At 43.4% G+C, this 25,918-nt stretch overlaps 1 protein-coding gene across 3 annotated transcripts in view; it reads left to right on the top strand.

Annotated features, from left to right (window-relative positions):
* Positions 1-25,918, top strand: part of VPS53 (VPS53 subunit of GARP complex) — a 342,581-nt gene that overhangs the window by 158,251 nt on the left and 158,412 nt on the right. For all 3 annotated transcript variants that reach the window (XM_073574532.1, XM_073574523.1, XM_073574541.1), the window contains one exon: positions 11,964-12,206. In XM_073574532.1, coding sequence (XP_073430633.1) covers positions 11,964-12,206 — 243 coding nt within the window. The remainder of the gene's footprint in view (positions 1-11,963; positions 12,207-25,918) is intronic.

The following is a 25,918-nucleotide window of genomic DNA, read 5'->3' as shown; positions in this document are numbered from 1 at the left end:
TAGACAGCTGCAACACATGCAGGGATTGCCTGTTTGGTATGCAATCCCTGCATATGTTACAGCTGTCTAACAGCCGCGAATCATGCATCCACAGGGACTCAGCTTATTTTTCTAGCACTCCGAAAATACTCGGATGACACATTATCAGAGCACATTCGCACATCACTAGTTATCTGGTCGTCTTCTGAAAACTTGCAGTTACTATGTGTTTGCTGACATCTCAATCGTTAGGGTGCTTGCACATTGTGTTCTGTGTCTCCGTCGGGGTTTGCATCTGAAATCCCCCTCAAAACGGGGTCCAGATGCATGTGCCGACAGGGCCATAGGCTGTAATTGTGACGGCAGAGTGATAGTGAGTTCTGCCGTGCACTTTTTTTTTTTTTTTTTAAAGTGTATGCCTACAGGAGGCGGTCACTCAGACGCAATCTACTACGTCGGAGTGTTTGCCTTCCATAGGCGCACACTCCTGAAAAAGTGCACGGCAGTGCTCATGTTCACTCTGCCATCACAGTCTATGGCTTCATCTGGGGATTTTGGATGTATGTCCCGACGGGGAGACAACGCAATGTGAAATCACCGTTTCAGCGCACACACCACATACTGTCAAGATTTTCCGGCGTTGCTGTTGGGAATAAATGGTTACGTGACTGTATGTAGGCGATTTGCCTACTTCGAGCCAAATTCCTACTAGACCTGTTCAACCTTGCTCAATACAAGTAAATTGAAAGGGGCTGAGCTCATCTAGCCAGCATGTGAACGCATGTATGCAAATGGAATGGTTATGCTTACGTGACCACCCGCTCTACTAAAGTCTGCAGTCATAGAGTAACTGCAGACATTTAGCAGAAGTCCGTATAACCCCTTTAAGTACTAAACGGCAATCAAAGTAAGTGATTCTTTTCATTGTTGTTTTTTGGGTATGTTTTTTTTTTTTTTTTTTTTTTTAGAAATAATTGTCTTGTATATATTACCAGTTGGATTTGTTGTAAAAAAAAAAAAAAAATCTGTATCGGACTGTCTCAAGCAGTTTCTTATTTTTGAGTGGGATTTTGGAGGATGATGGTTCCACACTTCCATATCTAGTTAGTAGCACGTCTCTCAGTTTAACTCTTCCTCCTTTTTTTTTATTCCTTTTATAATTGTACCTTGTATATTTGGAATTGTACCTATTTGGAATTCTTAGAATCCATTTTCTTGTCTGCATTACTTTTACTTTTTATTTTTTTGAGACTATTTTATAATGCTTTTACACCACCCTAATTTTACAAGCTCCCCTTTTTGGGTCTTAAAGATTTTAAGTTTTATTTATTTATTTTTTTTATATACATTTAGACATTTCTGTCTTGATAGAGTCCCTCTAAAAATAGTCAGAGTGCAAGGAGTATTGCTGCTCAGACCTCCAGGGATTACCTATTTTTACAGAGAAACATGACAATAAGTATTTAATTCCCTTGCTGCGCTGCCGCAGATGAAATGAAGCATTGAATGGTACTTATTATTATGAATTGGCTGCATCTATTTCTTTAGCTGCTCTGTTTTGTCTAATTCGAAATTATTACTGCAAACACCTCTCTATCGCCTCACAATTTATTTTGTGTATTAAAAATAGGTTCTTAAAGGGAACCTTTCACCAGGTCTGGCCGATACGAGTTACGGCCACGGCCTTTCAGTGCTTATCTACAGCATTCTATAATGCTGTAGATAAACCCTTCATCCGACCTGGAAGAGAATAAAAATAACTTTTACTATGGTCACCTGTGGGATGGTCCGGTCCGATGGCTGTCCCAGGTCCAGGTCTGGTGCCTCCCATCTTGTTGTGATGCCACCCTCCTGCTTGCTTCATCGCTCCCTGGCATTGCGCTCCTGCGCAGGCGTACTTATCTGCCCTGTTGAGGGCAGAGCAAATTCCTGCAGTGCGCAGGTGCTGGGCCTCTCTGACCTTTCCCGGCACCTGCACACTGCAGTACTTTTGCTATGCCCTCAGGAGCACGATGCCAGGGAGCCATGAAGCAAGCAGGAGGGTGGCATCGCAAGAAGATAGGAGGCATCGGACCAAGACCTGCGACATCCATCTGACCTGGCTGACCTGCAGGTGAGTATAATAAAAGTTATTTTTCTTATCTTGCAGGTCGAGTCGGGAGTTATCTTCAGCATTATAGAATTCCATAGATAAGCCCTGAAAGACGGTGGCTGTAACTCGTATCGGCCAAACCTGGTGACATGTTCCCTTTAAAGAAGTGATTTATTTCATAAAGCATCCTAATTACTTTTTGTAGTCATTAGAATCATGTGCATGCACATTAAAATACTTACCGACTGCAGTCGGCCGTGAGACATGCAGCCGCGAGGAGTCGAACATATTTTTTAAGCACGCCGAAGACACTCGGTTAGCACACAAGTATGCTCGTATAACCCCTTAACCGAGCACGTTCACTTTTTTCAAGAGTAGTTATTTGAATGCATTTGCACATCATTAAGTAATTAGGACAGATTATGAAATAAAAATTTTGATGATACATTTTCTTTGAGTACTTTTGCAGTTTTAATTCCATGTTTTATGCCAATGTCAAAAAATGATTAGTGGAGGTAGGAAAGGTATGAAGGAAAGATTCTACTTGTCCATTACTGTTTTTTGCTTCATGTGTTCTCATGATGAGTATTTGTTGTGTATTTCATGCTGCAGCACTTCTGCATCAATTAGCTAATGTAGGTCTCAAGTTTTTTTATTGCCTTTTTAGTTAGCTTTTTTACATGCATTTTTATCACATTTTTGTCTCTTTTAAATAAAACTCCTTTGTGTTGTGGATTGTATGTTTTTTTTACTATGCTTCCTGTGGATGTGGATTTTATTTGGAGATTTTCAGCATCATATTCAAGACTATGGGGAAAACCCACATATATGTGACAGAACCCACATGTGGCAGAATCTGTCTGAAAAAATTGTGCACATAGCCTTTGCATGATTTCACACAGAAGTATATTTCTGGAAAACCTGCACTGCAGTTTGTAATACGGTTTTATTTACCAAAGCTAAAAAGTTGATCAATTAGGAAGAAGTTGGATTCCACTCTTGGCTTTAGCTTAAAGGAGTTGGCCGGATGCTACAGATCCACCATCTATTCATCTGTGCCACTATAGAAATGGCGTGGCTGCTGTGTTTGGCAGCATAGGAAAACTTCTGACCGGCATCTTTAACAGCAGATCAGCGGGGGTGCCGAGTGTTGCACTGCCACGGAACCAACATTGATGACCCATCCTAAAGATAGGCCATCAATAAAGTAGTGAACTTCCCCTTTCAGAACTGCCACAAAAACCTGCAGCGTTGGGAACAGCCTAATCTGTCAGTCAGGATAACAACCACATAGTTTCTTTAAAAACTTTTCTATAGTTCTTGAAAAATCATTGGAAGTGAACGTAAGTGAGTGAATCTATGCACAGTATGTAGTTGTTATTCCTAAGCATCCAGTTTTCCCTAGTTCTCCTTTTTTCTAGCTATTACTCCAAGCTGCTGCAACGTTTTGTCCTTACACACTGGGAGCTTCTGATATGAAATGTGTAAAACGAAGTGTGTTTTTATTTAAGTACAGATGGGGATTTTTCCCCACAAATTAAGTTGTTTTTTTCTCTGTCTGTGGAAAATGAATGCATTAAGCTCATGCTTGCTCAGCAGCAGTGTGGAAATTTACTGGCCTCATTATTTATAAGCCTTTATTTTTCATAGCAGGCAGGTATAGTACTTTGATTTAGCAAGAAAATTAATAAAAGTCCTTTTTTTAGCAGAATATTTAATAAAGAAAGAGCTCATGATGGTTTAACTCTCGCTGTACAGACAACACATGAGATGTAGACACTGGCTGTGCGACAACATTATTCTTGCCAGAAAAGAAGCAATAGATGGGTCGTCTGCGCTGCTGAAGGACATCCGAATGAATGGTTCAGGTTACAAAGTAGACTTGATGCTGTTTATGGTACACCCTTGTATATGAGCTATAGAGAAAGAGGCAAACTATATTCCAGGGACCACCCGAGAAATATGCAAAAATACAAATTTTATTGGAGTCCAAAAACACACCAAGTTTAAAATATTTAAAAACAATTGACAAATACCCCATTAAGGGGTTGAACCCCCTGAACATGAGCACACTTAATATGTATAGATAATTATTAGTATCAGGAAAATCCCCAAATCAAATCACTCTGGACATGTAACAGTTGTGCTGCAAGTGCTGTAAGCTGAATCAAAAACACAATGTTGTATACACAGAAGGAATTTTTTCATGGAGGGCAAAATGAACAAGGGATAGTTAAAGCAAGAATGATCCCACAGATATTTGTGTACTAATCACTTGAGTATTTGCAAGACATAGCATATAGAGAGTACAGCTGAAGTGCTGTTGGTAACTAATGCAAGTGCATAGATACTCACAAATGAATCCTAAAGGCCTCAATGAAGATATAATACTCAGTTAACATAACGAGACAGCCTAACCGTACATAAAGACTATACAACATAACCATTCAATATAATGTAGACATACCCTGGGAATACAGGTTAAATATAAGCTTATACACTATCATATAGAGCAATTCAAGACCGTCTCAGTAGCCATATGCACCATATCGAAAAACAATAGGTATGTAGCCTAATGTGATATAGTTCCAGTGCAGTAAGCGGCAAAGTTGCCTTATACCCAAAGTGAGAACGTACATAAGGAATCAAACACTCAAAGTAATCCTGCAGATGGGAATAAGAGAAAGCTTAAAGTACATGACCAGAGATAGCCAGCTGTACAGGGGGGGGGGTCAAGAACCCAACGCGTGACACCACTAGAGTGACTTCGTCAGGGGTAGGAGTGGTGAGAGGGTTAGACTCCTGCTGTATATTTATGTTGTACCTAATTAATGCATATTTCTCGGGTGGTCCCAGGAATATAGTGTGCCTCTTTTTCTCTATAGCTTGAATTCCTTATTGACCTATTCCAGGTAGATCCCCTTTTTTTCATGTTGCTGGTGCCCTCCGCCCCCTCCTTTCTCTCACACCTAGGTATATGGTTACATCCGGATGAAGAAGTCTGAAGACTTCGAAACACGTTGATGATAAAACTGCATCAAGTCTATCTTGAATCCTGGACCATTCTCTTGGATCTCCATCTTCCCATTTTTATTTATCACTGTATTCATGCTGACCTGCAGAATCATATAATCAGATAATTTTAATTTTTTTACTGAACACAGAACGTTCTAAAATCAACAAAACTCAAAAAACCAAAGGCATATTTGTGTTTTTTTTTCAGCATTTTTCAGCACTTAGAATTTGTTTAACGTTTTTCAGTATATTATATGCTAAAATGAATGGAGATCTTTTGAAACAACTCGTCTGCAAAAAAGTCCTCATAGGGCCAGGTGAAAGAAGAAATAAATCATAGATTTTGGAAGAGATGGAGAAAAAAATAAAAGTGCTAAAACAAAAAAATACCAGTTCTTAACGGGTTAAATGTAAAGTCTTTGCTTTATAGCTAATATGAGGAGGTAGGGGCAACTGCTGTGACTTTTTGGAGAATGCAACTGTCATGACTAAGGCCTCTTTCACACATCAGGTTTTCGCCGTCAGGCGCGATCCGGCGCTTTTGACAGAAACCGGATCTGGCGAAATGCAATGCCGGATCCGGTTTCCCCCCCATTGACTTGCATTTGCGCCGGATCGCGCCGGATGGCCATGCGTTTCATCCGGTTTTCGCCGGATCCGGCAATGTGTCGCGATCCGGCGTCTGGAAAAAACGGCTACTGTAACGTTTTTTGTCTCCGGCGAAAAAGCCGGACACGCCGGATCCGGCGCGTCCGGCTTTTTCACACAATGAAAGCCTATGAGCGCCGCAATGCGCCTGATCCGGCGAAAGCCGGATCCGGTGGCCGGATCCGGTTTTTTGGTCTGAGCATGCTCAGTAGCTCTGCCCACAAGACATATATAAAAGCAAGACAGTGGGACCCACAGCCACACCCAACATGCCACCCAAGAAAGCAACCAAGCGCAGCAGGAGAAGGCAGGAGACCACTGCAGCACCATCAGCACCACCACCACCCCAAATGGAGCAGCAAATGGAACATGCTGAGGAGGGGAGGCCAGCAGCAGATGAGAGACGGTAATTATCAAATCCCCCATTCCTCCAAACTAGGGCTATTGAATATCAAGATATTCATTGGCCCTTTGTTTCTCTTTATTCAACAGCCGCCCAATAGATGCAGCAGCAGCAGCAGCAATGGCAGCAGCTGGAACACCACCCACAGGCATGGAGTGTGGCCACCAGGAAGACAGCACATCATCTTCTGGGAGCCCTCCCTCGCATCGTCAGCGTTTGACGGTAAGTTTTTATTTCCAAAATCCATCATCTCTGTAATATATGTCTATTCATTGCCTTTTATTTCAAAACAGGATTCACAAGATGAAGAGGAGCTCCCAGAAGAAGAAGGAAGGGGTGGACAGACACTTGGAGTGGGCTCACAATTGGTAAGTTTCTTGCATCAAACACAACATCACACTACACACAACACATAGAAAACAATGTTCTGCAGACCACACACAGCAAACAAATGCCTACATCCAAAGACATAACATTTTTTGTTTTCTTCTCTAGTCTTCCCAATCTGGTGCTCGGCCAAGAGGTCCTCGCAGTGCCTCCCAGGGTCGTCGGCGACAGCAACGCGGCGGTCACCAGCGTGTAAGTATAAATATTTTTGCTTTGTTTTTTTGCACTTTTTATTTCATTTCTTTTGTGGAGGCTAATTATGTTATTTTTGTCTTTTTCTTTAACAGCCTTCACAGCGTGCTCCCGACTCTGACGGTGAGGATGGAGGACTCGATGTGGACCACCTCATCGATCTCGTCAGAGAAAGGGAGCCGCTCTGGAATATGGCTGACCGCCGCCACGCTGACCTTATCGTTACCCGACGACTCTGGGAGGAAATCTGTTCGCTCCTTGTGGGCCGCTGGGAGGACCTCGATGTTCGGGCCCAGATTAAAGAGCGTAAGTATATACAGTACCGGTTGCTTGATGTAAACCAGTGTTTCCCGAACTCCAGTCCTCGTGGTCCCCACGGATCATGTGTTCAGGATTTCTATTTACTATGGAAATCCTGAAAACATGACCCCTGGGGACCATGAGGACTGGAGTTTGTGAAACATTGATGTTGTATACTAACCACTCCTTTCTCGTTTCAGGGAACAGAATTGTGAATCGGTGGCGGTCTGTGAGGGATCGTTTCAAGAAGGAGTTCAATAAAGAGATGCGGGCCCCGAGTGGATCTGGAGGACGCAGGAGCAAGTACAAGTACGCACAAGCCCTGTCGTTCCTCCGGGAAACAATGGTCACTAGAAGGTAAATATTACACACCACATGTGAAAAAAAATGTTAGATGTAACTTTTTTTTTTCAGCCAGGGCCATACCATGTCAGTATTTTAATTGTTTTTTTTTCTCTTTATTCCACAGCACGGTGAGCAGCACTCGGGAGCCTGCACGATAGGACCCTTCTGAGGCGATCCCTGAGGAGACCGGCACCGAGGGACACTTCGACCGCCCCGGTACATCTGCACCTTCCCAGCCTTCCCACACATTCGACCCATCTGTCCCATCCACCAGCACAGGAGCATCGTGGCCGCCTACATTACATGAAGCTGCTGGTGAGGAGATCGCTTTCCCTTTACCCCACCCTTCTGCCCCTGCCACCTCTAGTACACCTGCGGGTACTGGGCGGCAGCGGCAGAGGGGTCAGGAAAAGAGTTATGCGCCAGAGTTCTTGCATCTGAATGCATCTTTCCAGAACTGTCTAAAAGTCTTGTCAGAGCAAATCTCCGCAGGCTTTCAGCAGATCAACTCCAGCATTCTGGAGGTGAAGACACTTCTGCAAACCATGCATTCAGAAGCAAGATCTTCGCCAAACAACACCTTTTTCAGGTCTGTTGTGGAGCGCATGGCAACAATATCTCCTACCCAGCAGATGCATGTAATGCATTCGTGCCACGGTGCTCTACAGCAGGTTACCTCCCAACCTCCACCTCCCACCACTGTAGTTCCTCCACCTGCACCCCCTCCAGCCACTTTCCATCCTCCCCCTCCTTTTACATCTGCACCCCCTCCAGCCACTTTCCATCCTCCCCCTCCTATTACATCTGCACCCCCTCCAGCCACTTTCCATCCTCCCCCTCCTATTACATCTGCACCCCCTCCAGCCACTTTCCATCCTCCCCCTCCTATTACATACCAGCAACCTCACCAGTACCAGCAACCTTCCCAGTACCAGCAACCTCCCCAGTACCAGACATCTCCCCACTTCCAGCAACCTGCCCCGTACCAAACTCCTTCCCCGTACCAAACTCCTTCCCCGTACCAAACTCCTTCCCCGTACCAAACTCCTTCCCCGTACCAAACTCCTTCCCCGTACCAAACTCCTTCCCCGTACCAAACTCCTTCCCCGTACCAAACTCCTTCCCCGTACCAAACTCCTTCCCCGTACCAAACTCCTTCCCCGTACCAAACTCCTTCCCCATACAACTTTCCATCAACATCATCTGCTCCTACAGTCCCTGCCCAACCCTCCACTCCACCGCCCACCTCCTCTTCTGCCTCCCACATGTCCACCCATTCTGTAGCTTTTTCCACACCATCACCTCTAACTGTTCCTTCCCCACCACGATCCCAGTCCTCTCTCCACACTCCCATTGTCGAAGTGTCCCGCAGCCCCTCCAGCAGTATTTCCACCCCACACTACACCGAGTTATAATGTTTTTTTTGTAATAAAAATGCCCATTTGGTTGGTTTCAAACCTTTATTAAAAAAGTTTTTTTTAACTTTAAAAACAGTTTACACAAAAAACAATATTTTAAATAAAAGTTAAATTATTGTTTACACTGGTTGTCTGTCATTTCTTTCTGCGGCGAAATATGTTTAAAAAAAAGGTTAAATACAGGGTATTTAAAAGGTAAAAAGGTATTCAAAAACAGGTATATAACTGTGGGTAAATTTTAGCTTTTTGCCACAGTTGTGTTCCTGGTTGTGTTTGAAGCAAAGTATTTCACCTGAAAAGTTGTGTTTATTGTTGGTGATTTCCTAACAATGAACACAACTTTTGTTAAAAGGTGAAATACTTTGCATAAAACACAACCAGGTACACACCTGTGGCCTAAAGCTAAAAATAGTAAGACCATGACAAGATAGCCAACTTTGGTTGGCAAAGGTATATACTGTTGGTCCAGAAGGTACACAAGTTTGGTTAGGGCACAAATCTTTCATACTCTGTCATCCTGCCAGTGTACTCTGCCTTGAGGTGACATAAAGTATAGTGCAAAATTGTCCCTCATTACTGAAACCGTCACAGAACTTCTAGTGGTAATATTTCCAATGACAACATCCATCTTCGCCAGTAACTTGCTCTTCTCTCCAACCTGCACTTTCTCCTCTACAACCTGTCAAAGAAGGGCTGTAGGAACATGCTATATATAGTTTTCCAGTAGCCAATCCCGTTCGGAAGGCCACAAGGGTCAATTTTAAAAACCAGATCCGGCGTAATCCGTCGAAAAACGGATAGAAAAACGGATGAACCGGATGAGACGGATCCGGTTTTGTCTGTCAAGAACAAGACGGATCCGGCAGAAAACCGGATCCGGCACATCAGGTTTTACAAAACATTTGCCGGATCCGGCATTCCGGCACGACGCCGGATCGCGCCTGACGCCGAAAACCTGATGTGTGAAAGTAGCCTTAAGGGATGAAAAATCCAGAACAATGTAAATGTATCCAGATATACAAAACATAGATAAATAAACGAAATGTCACTAAGAATAGATTGCTAAATGCTTTAATTAGTGAATTAATTTGTCCCTTGTCTTACAGATGTTTATTGTACCTGTCTATATTTCCCCTTTTGACATGTAAAGTGCCAGGGAATAAATGGCGCTATATAAATGTACAGTATAATAATAATTACCCTAGTTTTGGCAAAAAAGCTAACCACTTGTACATTAAAATGGACTGTTTTGTTACGCTGACAGAAATCTGTCCTAGAGTGATAATAGCACAGGTGTCTAAGTATGTGCATTAGGAAGTTTGACATTACATGGTATAGGTTATCTCCTGGTCACAGTAACTGCTCAGCAGTCATACCTCAGCACCTATGTAATCTCCAGTATTAGATCAAATAGATGTGGTAAACAGCAGTGTGAGCAGCCGCCTCTTACCTCAGCACCCCTGGTATCTCCAGTATTAGATCACATTGACATGGTGCACAGCAGTGTGAGCAGCCTCTTCTTACCTCAGCACCCCTGGTATCTCCAGTATTAAATCTAATAGACATGGTGAACAGCAGTATGACCAGCCTCTTCTTATCTCAGCACCCCTGGTAACTCCAGTATTAGATCACATTGACATGGTGAACAGCAGTGTGAGCAGCTTCTTTTTACCTCCACACCCCTGTTAGTTCCATCTACAGTATTAGATCAGAATGTCAGGGTGGACAACATTATAAGTGTCCTTTTCTTACCTTAGCACCCCTGGTATCTGCAATATTAGATCAGAAAGACAGGGTGAACAGCAGTGTGAGCAGCCTTTTCTTACCTCAAGACCCCTTGTGTATATATAGCATTAGATCAGAAAGACAGGGTGAGCAGCAGTGTGAGCAGTCTCTTCTTACCTCAAAACCCCTAGTATGTATAGCCTTAGATCAGAAAGATGGGGTGCACAGCAGTGTAAGCAGCCTCTTCTTCAGCACCCTTGCTATGTCAATCTATAGTATTAGATCAGAAAGTGTGAACAGCAGTATTACCTCAGCACTCCTGATATCTCCAGTATTAGATGAGAATAACAGGGTGCACAGCAGTGTAAGCAGCCTCATCTTACCTCAGCACCCCTGGTATCTCCAATATTAGATCAGAAAGACAGGGTGGACAGCAGTGTGAGGAACTTCTTTTTACCGCAAGTCCCCTAGTATGTATAGCATTAGATCAGAAAGATAGTGTGGATAACAGTGTGACTGGCCTCTTCTTACTAATGTGCTAACTTTGTGGTAGGTTCTGTCTTCATTAACCATAAAAGTCTAATTTGCAAGAAGGGTCCATGGCACTACCAGATACATTTTCAGTACTTTATTGTGGAGCTCAATCACACATGACACACTACTATGAAGACTTCTGCTTTAACCACTGTTTCAATACAACATAATGTGTTTTGGTCCTGACATACCACTGCTCTAGTCTTGCCATATGCTAGATAAGATTTGATCCTGTAGTCTTCCTGGGGGTTGCATGGTAGCAATTCATCTCCCTTAAATAGCATGCTTTTGATGGAAGAATCAAAGCTAATATTGGTATTATCCTTTACAGAGTTCCATTGCCGTAGTACTAGAATTAAACAAAAAGCTAATTTTTAAGGCACATTTTCTTATCTGAAATAAGAGACCGTGTCATGCCGCATTACCTTTCTTTTACATTATGGGTGATATATGTAAAACAGATGTACACAGTAGTTTTACAGGAAAACTCTTCTCTTTGATTTGTAAGCCAACAGAATGAATGTGATTTCCTTTGCTACTGGCACATTTTTGTAGAAATTGAACCTCAAGATTATTCAGCCAGGTATGTGAGATACAAATGTGGTTTGGATTCAGTCTATGCATTTTTTGGAAAATATAAGAATGTTTAAAATAGTGGAAATCTATAACTTTTTTTGCCCCAACCGGATATCTGAATTTTAAGGACCTTTGAAAAGAGTCTCTCATATGTACGACCTCCTACATGATAACCAAATAAGCAAAAAGCTTTCTGGTAGGTCGCTTTACTGATTTCCTCGCAATCGTTTAATTTTACATTGAAATGGCTGTTTTACCTGAAAAACCGCGCACCCAATCGTAACGGCCATTGTATGTGAATACCATAAACTAGTTGCTCTTCAATTAACGTCAATATCTATTCTCATAGGAACCTAGGTGAATTGATTGATCGTTTTGTTGGCGATTTCAAAGCCCAAGGGCCGCCAAAATCCACTTCTGAAGATGCCGGGGCTGTTCTTCCAAGTTGTGCTGACCTGTTTGTCTACTATAAGAAGTGTATGGTCCAGTGCTCACAGCTAAGCACTGGGGAACCAATGATTGCCCTCACCACTATATTCCAGAAGTACTTGCGGGAATACGCCTGGAAAATTCTGTCTGGTAACCTGCCTAAGTAAGTTCAACTATAATATAATTTATATTTAAGAAACAAAATTGATATAATTAACTTTTCTCTTTTTAACTCTATAGTGTATTATGCTGAAGGAAGTGATGTTCTTGATCCGTTACTTATTTAGAAAAATTGCCGTACACCTGTCTGAGTTAAATTAATACTAGAGCTTTCTTGTCTAACAAGCATTAAAAGTGTAAAACAACTCTTTTATTTTCAGACAGGCGTTATCTCATAAAGACAAGCACCTTTTATTTGAACCTTTAAGGGGAAAATATGTTGCATGGGGGAAAATATTATTAAATGCCAGACATGCAAATAAATGGGTAACTATGTAATACATAATGTGTCGTGCTATAGAAAGTGTTGCTCCTTATTACCAGCTCTGGCAAATGGCTGTGATGCCCTTATAACCTCAATATGCCCTGTTATGGCATATAGAAAGGGGATGTAATTGTGCACCAGGTCTTTTTTTTAATTTGGATACTGGTGCTAGCTGTTGATGGCAAAATTATCTCTCTGTGTAACGTTTTTGAGATGTACTGTGCTGTGCAAAAGTTTAAGGCAGGTGTGGGGAAAAATGCTGCAAAGTAAGAATGTTATCAAAAATAGAAAAGTTAATCATTTTTATTTACAAATTAACAAAATTCATGAATTCTAAAGCAAATCAATATTTAGTGTGACCACCCTTTGCCTTCAAAACAGCATTAATTCTTCAAGAGACATTTTCAAACAGTTTTTGAAGGAACTCTGCAGGAAGCTTCTTCCTTACATCTTGGGAAATGTTTCTTCTGTGGATCTTGTTCAAGTCCTTCTGTCTGTCCATCTAATCCCAGACAGACTTGGTGATGTTGAGATCAGGGTTTGTGAGAGTGCCATATTATCACTTCTGGGAATCTGTTTTTTTTTATCTTGAAAATAGTTCTTAGAGAACCTCTGCTCACTATGAAGTGACATCTCAGGAGATTAAATCTCTCTGCTTAGTGAGAAGAGACAGAGGAGGAAATGTTCTCATACACCTGGCTCCCGGGCATGTCACCACCGGTCCACCAATGATGAGTGTATTATCACACATGTCCCTGTGTGTCAGTGCCTCCATTATCTATCAATATCACACTGGTCTTTCCTTTAATCTTTTTACTCTGATCAGAGCACATACCATTGTGACAATGGCAGATGGTAAAACTGCAGGCAGACAGAGAAAAATCTTTTAGTAAAGCAGCACTATGTCCCTGGGAGCAGCGCACAGTCACTCCACAACACTGAAGATGGTATCTAGTCTGAGCAGCAAGAAAGCGTTGCTCAGGACAGCTAAGGCTACCTTCACACTAGCGTTTCCTGGAGCTGCGGAGGGATGCGCACGGCCGCCGTGAAGCTCCGCCCACAGCCGTACCTCCTCCAGTCAGCTCCGCCTATGGGCGCATGACGCTGCATGCAACCTGCGTACCCTATCTTTAGCATTGGGTATGCGTTTGCCGGAGCATGCGTCCTTTTGACGGTGCACCGTCCTGCGCCAAACGAACCGTGTTGCATTTTGGTGCGCACGGCGCACTGTCAAAAGAACGCATGCGCCGGCAAACACCTACCTGCACACGGCCTGTGAACCCAATGTTAAAGATGGGGTATGCAGGTCGCATGCAGCGTCTTGCGCCCATAGGCGAGGCTGACCGGAGGAGGTGCAGTCGTGGGCGAAGCTTCACTGCGGCTGTGCGCATCCCTCCGCAGCTCCAGGAAACGCTAGTGTGAAAGTAGCCTTAAGTCACTTGGGTGCTGGTGGCGGGATGTAGTGCCACGAGGTATGTAAAGAAATGGCAGCAAAGTTTTACTGATAGTCGGACATGAATAATATGTGCATATTAATGCATAATTATAAAAGCCTTTTCCTCATTGATAATTCAATAACTTATATTTAGAATTTTTTTTAGTTTTACCAGTTATATATTAAAATAAAAATGCAGGGGTCATTTTTGGTGATATATCCTCTTTAATTACGTTGGTTGATGAAATAGTCAATTACCAATCGATAAAATAAAGCTATTTAAACTCCGGTTTTTAAATCATTCTTACCTGTAGCCTGTAAGCCCACAAGTGCAGGGTGCTCTCCTTTCTGTACCAGTCTGTTGTTATTAGTTTCTAGATAAGTAGAAAGGAGACGCACACCGCTTTATGGAAAGGAGGAGGTGCTGGCTGAACTGGATTCAACATATAGAAGTTAAATCAGCCGCACTCATATTCATTTGCAGAAAAATTTAAGTTACATCAAAAAAAATTACCCCACAAAAAACTCACTCATGATGAGAAAGAGAGTAAATAGCGTGTGACGTTTCGATCTCATCTGGGTCTTTTTCAAACAACGCTAGAAGACCAGTAAAAACACACATTTCTCAGAGCAGTATTAATCATATCAAAAAGGTTACATTATAGATTGTGTACAAACAGTGGTACAATGTAAATATGGAAATAACAAAAAAAAAGCTGCTGGCAAATATAAAGAGAGCCTATATACAGTACAGACCAAAAGTTTGGACACACCTTCTCATTCAAAGCGTTTTCTTTATTTTCATGACTATGAAAATTGTAGATTCACTCTGAAGGCATCAAAACTATGAATTAACACATGTGGAATTATATAATTAACAAAAAAGTTTGAAACAACTGAAAATATGTCTTATATTCTAGGTTCTTCAAAGTAGCCACCTTTTGCTTTGATTACTGCTTTGCACACTCTTGGCATTCTCTTGATGAGCTTCATGAGGTAGTCACCGGAAATGGTCTTCCAACAGTCTTGAACGAGTGCCCAGAGATGCTTAGCACTTGTTGGCCCTTTTGCCTTCACTCTGCGTTCCAGCTCACCCCAAACTATCTCGATTGGGTTCAGGTCTGGGGACTGTGGAGGCCAGGTCATCTGGCGTAGCACCCCATCACTCTCGTTCTTGGTCAAATAGCCCTTACGCAGCCTCGAGGTGTGTTTGGGGTCATTGTCCTGTTGAAAAATAAATGATGGTCCAACTAAACGCAAACCAGATGGAATAGCATGCCACTACAAGATGCTGTGATAGCCATGCTGGTTCAGTATGCCTTCAATTTTGAATAAATCCGCAGCAGTGTCACCAGCAAGCACCATCACACCTCCTCCATGCTTCACGGTGGGAACCAGGCATGTAGAGTACATCCATTCACCTTTTCTGCGTCGCACAAAGACACAGTGGTTGGAACCAAAGATCTCAAATTTGGACTCATCAGACCAAAGCACAGATTTCCACTGGTCTAATGTCCATTCCTTGTGTTCTTTAGCCCAAACAAGTCTCTTCTGCTTGTTGCCTGTCCTTAGCAGTGGTTTCCTAGCAGCTATTTTACCATGAAGGCCTGCTGCACAAAGTCTCCTCTTAACAGTTGTTGTAGAGATGTGTCTGCTGCTAGAACTCTGTGTGGCATTGACCTGGTCTTCTAATCTGAGCTGCTGCTAACCTGCGATTTCTGAGGCTGGTGACTCGGGTGAACTTATCCTCCGCAGCAGAGGTGACGCTTGGTCTTTCTTTCCTGGGGCGGTCCTCATGTGAGACAGTTTCTTTGTAGAGCTTGATAGTTTTTGCCGCTGCACTTGGGGACTCTTTCAAAGTTTTCCCAATTTTTCGGACTCACTGACCTTCATTTCTTAAAGTAATGATGGTCACTCGTTTTTCTTTACTTAGCTGCTTTTTTCTTGCCATAATACAAATTCTAACAGTCTATTCAGTAGGACTATCAGCTGTGTATCCACCAGACCTCTGCACAACACAACTGATGGTCCCAACCCCATTTATGAGGCAAGAAATCCCACTTATTAAACCTGACAGGGCACACCTGTAAAGTGAAAACCATTTCCAATGACAACCTCTTGAAGCTCATCAAGAGAATGCCAAGAGTGTGCAAAGCAGTAATCAAAGCAAAAGGTGGCTACTTTGAAGAACCTAGAATATAAGACATATTTTCAGTTGTTTCACACTTTTTTGTTAATTATATAATTCCACATGTGTTAATTCATAGTTTTGATGCCTTCAGAGTGAATCTACAATTTTCATAGTCATGAAAATAAAGAAAACTCTTTGAATGAGAAGGTGTGTCCAAACTTTTGGTCTGTACTGTATTCCACAACATGAATTTAAGCAGCCACAATTAAACATGATGAAGGAACAAAAATAAAAAAATATACTGTAGGAACTTGCAGATAGATTCGAAAGCCTGTTTCACACATCAGTTGTTTCTGTCAGTTGCAATCCGCAAAAATGGCGGAAAACGGATCCGCCTACGTACGGACATCAACGTGTGCCACCGGACCGTTTTTTTGACTGATCCTGCGAAGGAAGAAATTTAAAGGAACCGCTCTCTAGAGAGAGAGAATTTTTCTCAGCCGCCAGATCGGGATTTAGGGTTAAATTTACTGCAAAGGCGATTCTGCTGGGCATGCACAATGTAAAGTGCGGATCCGCCACCCAGAAAAACATTTCATTGTCTGCCCAGTCTTGTCAGCGGATGCCAAAATCTTGGCGGATCCGCAAAAAAAGGATCCAACGGATGGCCATCTGTCAAGATCCGCCGGTAATGCAAGTCTATGGGGAAAAAACGGATCCGCCAAGAAAAATGGCGAATCCGTTTTTTTTTTGCAAAACAGCGGATCTTGACTGATGGAGACAAACGGATATGTGAATCAGGCCTAAGTTAGAAGTTGTGTGTTAACCCCTTTCTGACATTAGACGTAATGATCCGTCCATGTGACCTGGTACAATTTGACCATGGACGGACCATTACGTCTAAGCCACTGGCTGTGCTCACGGGGGGAGCGTGGCCGGGTGTCAGCTGTTTCTGACAGCTAACACCCGGCAATAAGTGCCGGGAGCGGTCTGTGACCGCTCCCAACACTTAAACCCCCCCCCCCGAAATACGGCGATCAAACAAGATCGCCGACAGCCCCTCTGCCTTTGGATCGAAGACCCCGCGGTGTGACGTGGGGTCCCGATCGTTGCCATGACGACATCCGGCTCACCAGAGCTAGTAAACTTGCTGATCATGCGCAATGCATGATCAGCAAGTCTCCCTGTGAGTGCAGCACTGACAGCTTTTATGGTATGCAGGTGCTGCTTTCATCTGCATGCTATAGAAGCGATCAGCCTGCAAAAAAATGATTGTCCCATAGGGGGACTAAGTAAAAAACTTAGGAAAAAGTAAAAAAAAAAAAAAAAAAAATGGAAATAATTGTAATATTTCTAAAAAGTAAAAAATAATGAAAAAATCAGTATGTATTTTATCAATAAATAAATATTTGATAAAAAAAATCTATACAGTAAAAGTACACATATTTGGTATCGATGCGTCCGCAACAGCCCAACCTATAAAACTGTCCCACTAGTTAACCCCTGTAGTGAGCACCATAAAAAAAGACCAAAAAAACAATGTTTTATCATCATACCGCAAAACCAAAAGTGGAATAAGACACGATTAAAAAGACGTATATAAATAAACATGGTGCGGCTGAAAATGTCAACTTGTCCCGCAAAAAACGAGCTGCCATACAGCATCATCAGCGAAAAAATAAAAGTTATAGCTGTCAGAATAAAGTGATGCCAAAACAATTATTTTTTCTATAATATCGTTTTATTATATAAAAGCGCCAAAACATAAGAAAAGATAAAAATGAGGTATCACTGTAATTGTACTGACCCGGAGAATAACACTGCCTTATCAATTTTACCACACATTGAACGGTATAAACTCCCCCCTCCCCCCCCCCCACAAAATAAAAAAAAAAAAAGAAAATCATGAATTGCTGGTTTTTGCTCATTCTGTCTCCCAAAAATCGGAATAGAAAGTGATCAATGTCATGTGCCCAAAAATTGTACCAATAAAAAGGCTGGCTCGTCCCTCAAAAAACAAGACCTTACATGACTGTGGGCCAAAAAATATGGAAAAATTATAGCTCTTAAAATGTGGTGATGCAAAAACTATTTTTTGGAATAAAAAGCGAGCAGGGGAGAATGATGAGAGTTACGTTTAAGTGATAAAAGAGACAGAAGATGGCGGCTGATGGAACTATCACTCCCATCAGCCTACCCCTGCTGCTGCTAATAGTGACAGCAGGAGCAGCTGATGGGGGTATTCATCAGCTGCCGCCTGTGCTATAAATAAATAAGTAAATCAAAAAAACGGAGTGGGTTCCCCTGTATTTTCTATAACCAGCCAGGCAAAATTCACAGCTGGGGGCTGCAATCCTCAACTGTCAGCTTCAGCAAGGTTGGTTATCAGGAATAGAGGGGTCCCCACAATGTTTTTTTAAATTATATAAATAATATTAAAAAACGGCATAAGGGTCCTCCCCTATTTTTGACAACCAGCCTTGGTAAAGCTCACAGCTGGCGGCTGGTTTTCTCAGGCTGGTATAGCCCCCCCAGCCAAAAAAAATAGCAGCCCGCAGCTGCCCAGAAAAGGTGCATCTATTAGAAACAGACAGTAGTTTTCTCCCACATATGGGGTATCGGCGTACTCAAGACAAATTGGACAACAACTTTTGGGGTCCAATTTCTCCTGTTACCCTTCAGGAATTTAAAAATTGGGGACTAATTGATCATTTTTGATGGGAAAATATGATTTTTTATTTTCACACCCAGGCGTTATAAACTTTAGTGAAACACTTGGGGATTCAAAGTGCTCACCACACATCTAGATAAGTTCCCTGGGGGGATCTAGTTTCCAAAATGGGGTCACTTGTGGGGGGTTTCCACTGTTTTAGGCACATCAGGGGCTCTCCAAACGCGACATGATGCCCGCAGAGCATTCCATCAAAGTCTGCGTTCCAAAACCTCACTACTTCCCTTCCAAGCCCCGACGTATGCCAAAATAGTAGTTGTCTCCAACATATGGGGTATCCGCTTACTCAGGGCAAATTGCACAACAACTTTTGGGGTCCTGTTACCCTTGGTGAAATAAAAAAAAAATTGGATCTGAAGTAAATTTTTTGTTAATTTTTTTTAAACATTCCAAAAATTCCTGTGAAGCACCTGAAGGGTTAATAAACTTCTTGAATGTGGTTTTGAGCACCTTCTGGGGTGCAGTTTTTAGAATGTTGTCACTTTTTGGGTATTTTCTATCATATAGACCTCTCAAAGTGACTTCAAATGTGATATGGTCCCGAAAAAAAAAAAAAAAAAAATGGTGTTGTAAAAATGAGCAATCGCTGTTAAACTTTTAACCCTTATACCTTCCTGGCGAAAAAAAATTTTTGGTTCCAAAATTGTGCTGATGTGAAGTAAACATGTGGGAAACGTTACTTAAGTATTTTATGTGACATATCTCTGTGATTTAAGGGCATGAAAATTCAAAGTTGGAAAATTGTGAAATGTTCAAAATTTTCACCAAATTTTCGTTTTGTTTTTTTTTTTTTTTTTTACAAATAAACGCAAGTCATATCAAAGAAGTTTTACCACTATCATGAAGGAAAATATGTAATGAGAAAACAATGTCAGAATCACCGAGATCCATAGAAGCATTCCAGAGTTATTACCTCATAAAGGGACAGTGTTCAGAATTGTCAAAATTGGCCTGGTCGTTAGCATGCAAACCACCCTTGGGGGTAAAGAGGTTAATCATATCATATAGTTTAGGGCTTCAATATGTATCAGAGAACTAACCTAGAATTATCTCATGCTGGCCTTATGTACTGTTGCGCAGCACAATCAAGATGAGGAGTATTGGGGTGTTTTGCTGAAAGGCAAAAGTGATTCCTTAGTAAAAGATCCTTAGGAAATATCTTATTGAAAACGAAACCTGCAAAAGCACTAAATGTGAGGGAACCACCATTCAGGGTGCAGGAAGTCTCCGATATAAATACTGACCTTAGAGGTATGGTGACCCGGGGACTCGGAGTAGGCGCACAGTTATGCACTATCATTGTGGTGGTGTGGAGACATTGTTGGCAGTGGGTTGGAGTAAATAGGTGCCAGGAGCCATACTTCCAATATCCGAATGCCGGAAGCGGCCACTTAGGTGTCAAATAGAAGCTTTGAGGCCCATGTAGAGTGGCGCATACGCAGTGTGAATACTATTCAATTATGAAAAGGAGGCTTGGATCGCAGTGCGCTGTGCCCATGCGCGCTGTGTCGCAAGCGCATTTGGAACCCGAAGTGAAAGAGAGTAGGATGTAGAAAAAGCTGAATGCGGGCAGAATAAAGGGAATTTTAATACTATGTGTGAGCATGATGTCTAAATCTGGTGCCAAGTGTATAATATAACGGGTAATGATGAAAGATAAAAACATAAATAAAAAATGAACAATGAATAAGAATGATAGTTTTCATTGTTTTCAAGATAATTATCTCGAAAAAAATTGCCTTGAAAAAAATTATCTTGAAAAGAAGGGGGAATGAAATGGTGACAAATAATAAAAAATAACAATAAGAAACAAATGAAAATGGGGATTCTTCAAGCAAAAACCACGATGATTGATATAATGAATGATTAAATGAAAAAAATGACACAAATGAAAAAAATGAAAATAATTGAAAAAATGATTGAAAAAATGAAAAGAAAAAAAAATAACGGGGAAATGAAAAAAATAGGAAAAAATTAAAACAAGAAAAATAAAAAAAAGTAAAAATAAATGAAAAAAAAATTATTTTAAAAAAACAAGGAGGAAAGGCAAAAAATTTTTTATTCGGACTCCCATGACAGCACCACGAGACAGGGGATCCGCCCTTCAGGAACAGGAAACCTACAGATTCAAAAGGGCGGCACCTCTCCCACGCATCAGTTGGTTTCCTGTTCCTGAGGAGACGGGATCCTACAGACGAATTGCCGGATCCCAGGCCAGCCGGCCGGTGCAGGTAGCAAGGGGGTCTCCTACCTCGGCCTGGTGCGGAGCTCCTGGAGGACGCCACGGTGGCTCGGGATGGGTGGCACGGCGGTGGCGTGTGCAGCAGGGAGCGGCGTCCGGAGGATGTCCATCTCCATAGAAGATGCCGCCGGTAAGTATGCCCCCCCGGGGGGCTTCCGGCTCCGGCGGCGCGGTCGCGGTGGTCAGGGGGGCCGGCGCGGCTGCAGGGTGCTGAGGCCAGGGAGCACTGCATATTGGAGCGCCCGGGCGTCCCGCGTCACTTCCGGTGATGTCGGAGTAGCGGTGACGTTAGGGGGCGGAGCCTGGGGGCGCTTCCGGGTCGGCGACGCCACTGCGCAGGCGCGAGGACCCAAGATGGCGGCGCCCATCGGAGAAGTGCCAGTAAGCGCCGGTTCACCTGTCAATAGCGGCGCCAGCTGGGGAGAGGGGCCCTATTAGGGGGGGAGGGCGCTGCAGGAGGAAATCTGTCCGGAGGAGGGGTATATAGGCAGGACCCTAGATGGGTGCCGTGCCTTGGCCACATTATTGCATGCAGTAATGGAGAGTGATCAGGAGCAGCAGCAAAAGCAGCAGCAACGGCGGCAGCAGCGACAGTCATCACTGCCGCCCCTGGCTGACCTTCGGCAGGTCAAACAAAAGGAGTCCCATGGCAGTAAGGAGCGTGCGGGACGAAGTGACCAGTCCAGTCATAAAGGCTCCTCTAGACGGACAGGAGCATCGGCTGAGAAAAATCCCCCTCATTCTCCGGTGCTTAATTGTGGCACTGGTAAGTGATCTACGTGAATGTTCACTCAGTGACGGGGCCTCCCTCTATGTTTTATTTTAGGGGAAGAAGGCCACGAGTAAAACCAAACACAGTTTGCCCGTTACCAGACTCATGCCGCAAAAGGTTGTGTCCCCCCTGTATCCAGCAGACAGTGGCAGAAGAGTCGCCCGTTGTAGCTGCAAGCTTAAGGGACATAGTTAGGGCAGAGATGAAGGAAACCCTGAAATCCATGTCCCAACCAGAAAGCTTAAGGGGTGGGGACCCAGTGGAGTCTGATTCCTTGGTAGAATGGAGGAGAAGTAAGGGCTCCCATGTTTCATCTCTCTCGTCCTCATCAGAAGAAGAGGACTCTGGTCAGTTTTTCCTGCCGCTTGACCGAGTAGACAAGCTGGTAAAAGCAGTCAGAGGGACAATGGAAGTGGAGGAGCCTAAGCCTCAGTTATCCATGCAGGATGTCATGTTCGGGGGGCTGAAGCAGAGGAAGCGAAGAGTCTTCCCATTGAACGAAAAAATTCAAGATCTGATCCGCAGAGAGTGGAAGAAACCAGATAAGGGGGTCGCAACCACCAGCCCTCAAGCGTAGATACCCCTTCGATGATCCGACAGTGAATAATTGGAACAAGGCCCCCAAATTAGATGCGGCAATCACGAAGGCGTCAAAAAGATCCTCACTACCCTTTGAGGACATGGGGTCCCTTAAAGATCCCTTAGATAGGAAGGCAGATACCTTCCTTAAAAGTACCTGGGAGATGGCAGCCGGTTCTTTAAGACCAGCAGTAGCATCAACATGCACGGCCAGGTCCATGATGGTCTGGTTGGACCAGTTAGTCGCAGTTAAAACAGGGAACGTCTAGACAGACAATTCTTGGGGCCCTACCAATAATCCAGGAGGCCGCAGCCTTCCTAGCGGATGCCTCTGCTGATGCAGTAAGAATGGCCGCTAGGGCAGCAGGACTCTCTAATGTGGCTCGTAGAGCCCTGTGGCTAAAGTGCTGGCAGGGAGACATTCAATCCAGAGCGAAACTCTGTACTATCCCATGTGAGGGGGAATATTTGTTTGGAGCAGTACTGGATCAACTGCTTGAGAAAGCTGGGGACGATAAGAAAAAATTCCCAAGTCTTTGGTCCGCATCCTACCGACGTCCATTTAATAGAAGGAGATTCAGTCAGGGGAGGAGGCGCAATCCTTCGCCTAATAGAGACCGTCCCAGATGGTAGGATAGAAGAAGAGGTACGGGCTTCATGTTCAGGTGCTTGTCGAGAGAACGAAAGAAACCGAATCAATGACTAGCAATTCCCGTGGGAGGTAGACTGTCATCCTTCCTCCCGGCATGGTTACTGATCACCAATAGTGACTAGGTGCGGAATGTAATATCCACCGGGCTCAGGTTGGAGTTCAGTTATTTTCCACGGGATACCTTTAAACCAACTCCCTTAAGATCTTCGCACCTCAAACAAGCTGCTTTAGAAGCGGAGGTCTTGAGCCTGTGCCTGAAAGACGTCCTGGTAGAAGTTCCGGAATCTGAGAGAGGTAGAGGTTTCTACTCTCCCTTATTCCTAATCCAAAAACCGGATAAGACATTTAGAACGAATATTAATTTACGTTTCCTTAATGAGTTTTCGGTTAATCGCACCTTTAAAATGGAATCCTTCAATTCAACAATAAAGATATTGTTTGAAGGGTGTTTTATGGCAGTCGTGGACTTGAAAGACGCATACTATCATGTGCCTATCCACGCAGATTTCCAGCAGTTCCTAAGAGTGGCAGTTCCGATAGACGGTATAATCCATCATTATCAGTATAGAGTCCTTTCCTTTGGTCTCTCAGCAGCGCCCTGGGTATTTACGGAGATAGTGGCCAAAGTTATGGCTCATTTGCGGGAGGTTGATATCGTAATTGTACCATATTTAGACGATTTTTTGATTGTGGGGAATTCGGTGGACCATTCTCTATCCCAGATAGAGAAGGCTAAGTCCAGATTAGAGAGCCTCGGATGGATAATAAATTACGAGAAATCCCGATTTCAGCCCTTAAGGGTCCAGAAGTTTCTAGGCTTACTGTTAAATTCAGAAACTCAGCAGTGTCTGTTGCCATTAGATAAATTACAACATATACAGCAGCAGGTTCTTCGGACAATTAATAAACCCTCCATGACCCTCAGGCAAGCCATGTCTCTGTTAGGCTCTCTAACCTCATGTATCCCAGCAGTCAGGTGGGCACAATTCCACACTAGAGCCCTTCAGAAAGACGTCCTAGTTAATAGCAGGGCCTGAGAGGGCTCCCTACAGGGTCAGGTATCGCTAAGCCCTTTGACTCTTACATCTCTTAGGTGATGGCTCGATGACAGAAACTTATCCTCAGGGGTGCCCTGGGTGACGCAGATAACCCGCATAATAACCACAGACGCTAGCTCTTTGGGTTGGGGGGCCCATATGGGGGACATAGTGGTACAGGGACATTGGGACTCCGATGCTGAGACCTCATCTAACCAGAGGGAGCTGTTGGCGATTGAGTTGGCAGTTAAAGAACTCATTATGTACCTTCAGGGTCATCATGTGAGGATACTCTCGGACAACCAGGTAGCAGTAGCCTATGTCAACCACCAAGGTGGAACTCGCTCCGAGGCCCTGATGCGGATAACGGAACGTCTCCTTCAGATAACCGAGAAAAATTTTCGATCTTTAACTGCGCTCCACATCAGGGGAAAAGACAACATGAAGGCAGATTTTCTAAGCCGCAGGGCCCTAAGGCAACAAGAATGGGCTTTAAACACGGACATTTACAACCAGATTGTCCGCAAGTGGGGTCAGGCGGAGGTAGACCTCTTTGCCACCAAAGAAAACAGGAAGGAAAAAATCATTCTGCTTTCTGAATCCCAGGGAAGATCCACTGGCAGTGGATGCCCTCCTGATAAGATGGGACTTCTCTCTGGCATATGCCTTTCCGCCATTAAACCTCCTACCTCTGGTAGTAAGGAAGATCAGGGAAGATCGGGCAAGGATCATATTAATTGCCCCTTTCTGGCCCAGAAGGACCTGGTTCACATGGTTAAGGACCATGTCTGTATGCGATTCCTGGGTACTGCCGAACCGTCCGGATCTCCTCTACCAGGGGCCAGTCAGCCACCCACAGGAAGCGGGGCTTCATTTGACGGCGTGGTGTTTGAGAGGACGCTATTAAAGGATAGAGGGTTCTCCAAAAATTTAATTGATACCCTCCTGAAAAGCAGAAAACAAACTACCACAAATATCTACGCTAGAACCTCGAGGCGATTGCTGTCTACCTTTCAGTTTGATGTCAGGGACGGAATTCCCACAAAACAGATTCTGGAATTCCTCCAGAGGGGTCTCGAATTGGGTCTCTCCACAACTACATTAAAAGTACAGGTTTCAGCCTTAGGGGCCCTATTTGCATGTGATATTACCAGCAACTATTGGGTGGCGATGGTCATCAAAGCAGCTGCTAGATCGAGACCCATACACAAGGACAGATGTGTACCTTGGGACTTAAATTTAGTCCTTACAGCCATGACAGACAGACCATTTGAACCTCTAGATTCAGCCTCACTAAAGGTTATATCACTTAAGGCAGCCTTTCTGGTAGCGATAACATCCGCATGTAGAATAAGCGTAAGTATCCAATATGATTCTCTCTCCTTCAACAATTTCACGTGATTTCCACCTGTTCTAAAACTTAAAATCTCAATTCTGACACTGTGTGTTTCATAGCCACAAAATGTTGTGGAAGTGAAAGCCAGGTCTTTTTGCACCTTATAGTCGACTTGTGGCTGGCTTTCCTGTTCATGTGTTTGGTTGTTTCCCCTATGTATAACAGACCACAGGGACATTTAATAGCATAGACCACAAAATTACTGTCACAAGTGAAGAAGTCCTTAATTGGATACCGTTTGCCAGTGTGTGGGTGTGTGACGTCACTTAGTTTGATAAAATTTGAACACGCGGCACATCCTAAACAGGGAAAGGTACCCCTCCGCTTAGATCCAATAAACGTTGTGATGGTTGTTTTGAAGAGCTCCCAATATCTGCTCTGACCAAGTGGTCTTTAAGGTTGCGTGGTCTTCGGGT

This window comes from Dendrobates tinctorius, unplaced genomic scaffold (assembly GCF_039654945.1).
Source record: "Dendrobates tinctorius isolate UK_male_01 unplaced genomic scaffold, ASM3965494v1 ptg000007l, whole genome shotgun sequence".
In the NCBI taxonomy this organism is placed as follows: Eukaryota; Metazoa; Chordata; class Amphibia; order Anura; family Dendrobatidae; genus Dendrobates; species Dendrobates tinctorius.
This window is presented reverse-complemented; position numbering and strand designations above follow the sequence as displayed.